Source organism: Microtus ochrogaster, chromosome 18 (genome assembly GCF_000317375.1).
Source record: "Microtus ochrogaster isolate Prairie Vole_2 chromosome 18, MicOch1.0, whole genome shotgun sequence".
Classification (NCBI taxonomy): Eukaryota; Metazoa; Chordata; class Mammalia; order Rodentia; family Cricetidae; genus Microtus; species Microtus ochrogaster.
This window is the reverse complement of record NC_022020.1, coordinates 58,900,299-58,906,581: the sequence shown is the minus strand read 5'-3', so window position 1 is coordinate 58,906,581 and position 6,283 is coordinate 58,900,299. Positions and strand designations below refer to the sequence as shown.

General features: G+C 45.7%; 1 protein-coding gene across 1 annotated transcript in view; it reads right to left on the bottom strand.

The window, feature by feature from the left end:
- Myo5b (myosin VB) overlaps positions 1 to 6,283 on the bottom strand; it is a 274,660-nt gene that overhangs the window by 78,757 nt on the left and 189,620 nt on the right. Inside the window, exons 13-14 of the mRNA XM_026783548.1 lie at positions 5,210 to 5,332; positions 4,389 to 4,472 (exon numbers count right to left, since the gene is read on the bottom strand). Of these exons, the coding sequence (XP_026639349.1) occupies positions 4,389 to 4,472; positions 5,210 to 5,332 (207 nt within the window). The remainder of the gene's footprint in view (positions 1 to 4,388; positions 4,473 to 5,209; positions 5,333 to 6,283) is intronic.

Sequence of the window (6,283 nt, the reverse complement as noted above, 5' to 3'; positions counted from 1 at the left end):
CACACACACACACACACACTTTACTGGTTCCCCCCCAGGAGAACCCTAAGGCACAAACATTTGTTTCAAGGGTAGCACTGGAGCTCAGTCTAAGGGCCTTCTCTGCTATGCCTGGACCCAGGGACCGCCAGGCTCAGGGTAGGTGCTTTGGACAGACTCTCTGAACCGTACTGTTCTTGAGGTCACTTCTCTGATGACATGTAATGGAGAGATGCTATCACTCGTGTCCACTTGAGTCAGGTTGCCTGACTCACACTAACACAAATTTCCAACTCAACAGTTGTCCCTCTGACCTATGCACAGCAGTAAGAGAACATCTCCAGAGGAAAAACACTGTCCTTTTTAGGATTACTCCCCCGGTCTCCCCATACATTAAGAGAAGATATTCCTTCTCTTAAGCATAAAAGTTGGGAGGGGAAACTTGCTATTCTAGTATTGAAAGGAACCGAATGTGTTAATGCAGGGTTTATAGAGGCATTTGTCCCTATTTATAGCTCCCTAATAGCAATTAGGGAAGGCAATTAGCTCCATTCTACCTGTTCACAGCATAACAGGCTTCCCTAATCACACTGTCATTAGCACTGCTTTGCCTTATTCCTACCCAGTGTGAGCTCTGAGAAGGTCCCCCTCCTGGGGGCAGGTGGGAGTCCTCTATTTCACACCACCTAATTACTCTCGACGAGGTGATAATTTCTTATCAGCTAGAGGATAAAAGCCAATAGTTTCTCATAAAATACATGTACTTGAAATAAAATTATGAATTTATAAGACAACTCGAGAATTAGCTGTGTTTAGAGATTAAAATTTATCTTTAAAAAATAGGTGTTACATGATTCAATGGATGTCCTAGGGTCTTAAATGTTTTTAGCTCTTTATTATTCTATTTTTGGCATGCGTTTGAAACCCAAGTCTCAGAGGACTGCTACTCCAGCGACACTGAAAACGTGAGAGCGGCTTAGTAAAGAGGGTTGTGTAAATATTCACGACGACAGGTGTGCCGGGCACCAGGCAGAGCCTGAGAGCACAGGGCCTCTCTTTGCTCTTCGGCTGCATCTGTGGAGGCTCACCTGTTGTTTCCCATTGGGGGTGGAGGGGAGGCAACATGGCCACAGGATTGGCAGAAGTGTGGTGGTTGGGTTGGGGCAAAACAAGGGAGTCTGTCACTTTCTAAACACACGGCGCAGACTTTTTGCCCTTCAACTTAATAACTCTACAACTCTTGCACAAACCCACTGATTTCACAATTCCACTTGTGAAATAATAGCAAGCTACCAAGGGTTATTTGAGAAAGAAAAGCGGGTGTGTACGCATGTGCAAGGATGGCCGTGATACATTGACGTGTACAAATCAGAGGGGACTAGGCACGCATGTATGCATGTGATCATCTCACCCTTAAAAGGATGTACCAGTGTGCTATAACGCAGACTAGACGTTCACTGGAAGATGGCTCATGGACTAGGAGAAGGGGCTTGTGTATAACTTTGTGATACCGGAATTTTTATGACTAAATTTCTAATAAAAATCCAGCATGTTTAACCTAAAACAGTATCATATGCAGAAAAGAGCAAGGGCGCCATTCTTCCCATGGCCTTTTTCTGGCAACTTGGATTTCGGGGGAGTTTTCACCACTCCCTGATATGACCGGCTCACTATTCTGAAGTTGACTGTGCAAATGATATCATTCATATCATTCATTGGTGAGTATCTGCCTTTCTCCTGGGAGCCTGGAAGTTTAGCTCTTACTAGACCAAGGGTGCCTGTGTAAATACCCATTGGTAATCATTCTGTTAAGTAAAGTATAGCTGCGCTTGCTTCTCTGGAGGAACTCCGCACACCCTGTGTGAGTTCACTGGGAGAAGAGTTTTGGAAGCTTGCACCTGCTGTCTCTCAGACGTTCCCCCCACCCCTGCTCTTTGCTGAGTTTGCTTTGGCTTCTTATGCTGCAATAATTGTCACCCTAAGTACAACCATGTCCAACTTCTGCAGGTCTCCCTAGCAAACTGCTGACACCAAGGTCGCCAACAGACTCTATTCTGTAGACTTTCTTCTCGACCTTCACACGCCTGCCTCACATCACACACCTCTTTCTGCATTTTGCATGTATGTACCAACTGCATTTTTTCACTGGACTAAGATCCCAGAGATTGTCTAGATGCGTCTATATACATAACTATTCAATGAAGCTGGTAAATAAAATTAAATGGCAGAAACTGCTTAGTTAATAATAATACTTGCCTTGCCAGGCAGTTTTTCTTATCAGTAATAGTCACATTTAGGTTATGACATTCCCGAATTCCTCAGAGTAAGACACTCAAAATCAAAACAGTAGCAGAACTAAATTGCATTTGAGTCATCATTTATGTTCTTCCCCCAAAGGAGGAACTTACATAAAGATGGCAGAGGCTCGCATGCCTGAAGGCCACCTCTGAGAATCCCAGGCAACATGGGCTAGGAGTGGCACACAAACCATTCTCTTTAATTGTGACTAGAGGTACTTTACCCCATGCCCATTCTCGTCAAAAATGGAGAACTTCCAGCTAACTACGCTGGACCTGAGAACTAATGCATTAATCTGACATCAAACTCCAACACACTATGCACGTTTGCACCAAACCAACTGTCTCTGTGTTTGTTCCCTGATGCGATGACAACAAACATGGGCTGCTTTGATGCAAACCTCCCTAAATCCCACCTGAGGCCCCTGATGGAAGAGGGTTCACCTGGCTCTAAGCACCTGGGTCACTGCTACCGGCTGTGCTTCCGCCATTCTATCATTCCTCTCTACCGCATTCACAATTCTAAAGCCTACAGTAAGGAGAAATGACTCTGTCATTTCTCCAGTGTTATCAGGGCCCTGCAGGGAGTTAGGTGCCATATGGTCTGGGAGAAAGGCTCCTATGTCCTGCAGATTCCTCCTGGGTCCTACCGAAAGGCTGAGGCTGGCAGCCGTGAGAATACAAGTGTACTGGCCTTTCCTGGCTGCAGGCACTCCCAGGCATGCTTTGCTTTCACGTGATCTCAGCCTCTCCTGGCTGCAGACTCTCGCTGAGTCTCTGTTCCCTCCATATTTCCTTCCCGTGCAGATCTTTATCAGCTCATCCAGGGACAGTAAGAGCTTTGCTCATCTCTGCATACAAACAGTGGGTTTGGGCTGGTGACTCACGGGCAAGTTCTTAAATGTGTGTAGTGAGGGGTACAGATTGACACCCTATCTGCATTTCTTTGCTATGCTCATGAGAAAGAATCAGATGAATTTTGAAGATAATAAATATTCCAAAGTAGATTTATATGTCCTTGGAAGCTTATATTTTATTACTGTGATGACTGTTCTTGGCTGTCAACTTGACTACATCTGGAATTAACAAAAACAGGCTCTAGCACACCTGTGAAGGGTTTTCTTGATTTGACACAGGAAGATCCACCTTAAATCAGGGCCACAGCTTCTGGTGGCAGCCTATATAAAGGACACAGCAGAAGGACGCTCTTGCTCTTTGTCTGCATGCCCTCAATGGAAAACCTATTCCTTCACTACTATTTGAGCCTACTTCTTTGGGATTCCAACATATACTGAACACCAGCTGAGACATCCAGCATCATGTACCAAACAACTGTTGGGTTCTTGGACTTTCTCCTTGGGAGACAGTCATTGTCAGAATAGTCATGTAAGCCATGATAATAAAATATTACAGATATTCATTCCATCTGTCCTATTTCTCTAGGGAACCCTGGCGAATACAATTACATTCAGCGTTTGCCCTTCAGATGGCCAAATAGAAACGAGGCACACAAATACTAGGTTCTGAATAGAAACAGAGTACACAAACAATAGCCTTGGAGGGGTTCAAATCGTCTTATGTATGCGAGCAGGGAAGGAAGATAGGCGACTTGAACATCAGCAAACCTTTCACCACAGCTTACTCCTATGCCTCCTCCTGGTTGTCAAACATCTTGTACTTCCCCTGTGCTTCATGTGGGGTGTTTTCCTAGCTTCCTCTCTTGGAATAGAGAGATGCCTTCTTCCTGCTTTTCTGCTCCACCAGATGTAACCAACAAACCCCACATTGCTACCTTCCTGTATTCCACAGTGGGACTCAACAGCATACCCCATTCCAGATCTGTTGGTTTATATGGGTTTTTTTTTCTTCAGTCTTTAGGCCCAACTAGAATTTGCTATGTAAATCAGGCTGGTCTTTAACTTGCAGTGATCCTTCTGCCTCTTCCTCCAGTGTGCTAGATTAACAGGCATACATGACTACACCTAGTTCCCATATTTCTATTTTTATGGTGCTGGGGATTGAACCCAGGGCCCTATGTAAGTATTCTAACACAAGCAAGTAAGTATTCCCTCATGGAGTCACCTTGCCAGCCCTGTTCCCAGTGTTGCTTACCTTGCTGGCTTTCAGGATGTTGATCTGCTCTTCATAGACCGTATCCCTATTTTTCTCCAGAAAGCCATCGGAAAGGTACTCCACCTGAGGCCATGGCAACAAAAGGGAAGCCTGTTAGTGTGTCAGAAGCCCTGGCAGCTTCTTAAGTAATTTCATCTCATCTAGCAACATTTTCTAAAAGAGCTAAGAGAAGATGGAGACCCACAGATGTCCCTGCTTAAAATGCAAATCTGATAGGCTGAGATTTACACAGAGACAACTGAGTACTCATTTGGAAGAAGAAAATGCTGTTTTAAAAGGGAATTCCCTTAAGAAAAACTTCATTGGGGCTCCATGAACACAGCTTCTCAGCCAGCAGCCTAGATGCATTGAATCAGGATATGCAATTACATGCACATTACCACCTAAGAATTCAGTCAAAATCCATTTAGCAGTTCAGTGTCTATCCCCATCACTGGGATCAGTTCAGCGACTCCAGAAGGAACGCAAATGGTGTAAGTACGTTGTCTTGACCCTCCCTCTTCTCAGGCTCAATGACAGCAGACTCCTAACTGCTCCACTGCTGCTGTCCTCCCAGGAGAGCAGCCCTCAATTACTACCTGCTGTGCATGTGACTGAACAGCAACTGTGCTAGCATATGCTCATCTTGAGCCTCATCTTGACAGTCTGGGCCAGGGCAGGATGGGGAAGAAAGTCAGAGGAGAATCTACCTACAACCCCAGGCCACTGGAACTCACAAGGACCACTTCCTTAGCCTGGAAACCCTTTATTTCTCCTACTGTGGGCCTAAGGTATCCTAGGTCAACCAGGAGGGCAGATACCTTGTCTGCGAAGTGGACGACAATGAAGGCTGTGTTGGACATGCGTGGTTTCTGGAAGTGCTGGCTGCTGGAGTGCCGTTCATAGAGCTTCTGGGCCCAGTTCTGGTCAGTTCCTTTGGGGACCTGGAGAAGCACAAAACTGGACACAGTGCCACATGAAGTAGGACAAGGCAGCAGAACAACATGGTGGTGGGTTGGAGCCTGGATTCAGCTCTCAAGCCAGGATACTAACTGACTGTGGTTATGAACAACTCAACAGCAAACTCTTGGGATCCCGCTATGAAAGGTCATTGACCTGTTGTGTGTAAGCCAGCATCTGGAGGAGGGTATCGAGCCTCAAAGAACAAGCTAGCCAGCAGAAAGGGAAGTCCAAGGAGAGGATGTAGATGGACACTGAGGGGCAGAATCCCATCTGTGGAGCTGTCTGAAGATGCTCCTTCTTGCGGTAGCACACCCATTCCCTTCAGCACCAAGCTCCTGCTCACTCACAAGGCCGGCATAACTAGTCTATACGCCTGGCCCTAGCTCATCCATACTACTGTCTTGACTCAACTTGTTGCCCTCTCTTCAGAAGCCTTTTCTGGCCATTTTGTGTCTTTCTTCTTTGGAATCCCTAACAACTGAACTTACAAACACAGGCATACTATTACAGGTCACCATTAGTTTCTGGATACTGTTAGTACATACTATGAATCCATAGAATCAGCCGACTGTCTTAGATCTTTTCCCACACATCAAAGGACTGAGAACAGGATTGGTCACACCCTGTGTGATGCTTTACTTGTTCCCTGTCCCCCAAACGTAGATCTAGACTTAGAGGTGTCACCATGAGACAAACCCTCAGGGACAGCTTGTTTCTACCTCTCTACAGATGGCTTCCAAAGTAAACAAGCAACTTGCTTCATTGAAGCTTCAACAGACTGCTGACTGTGCTCTGCTCTCAGCCTCCATCAGATACGCTTCTTTTTGTGGTAGCTCATGGAGTCACAACTGGTGCAAGTGTGGAGAATAAGTAGGACCTCTCTCTCTCTCTCTCTCTCTCTCTCTCTCTCTCTCTCTCTCTCTCTCTCTCTC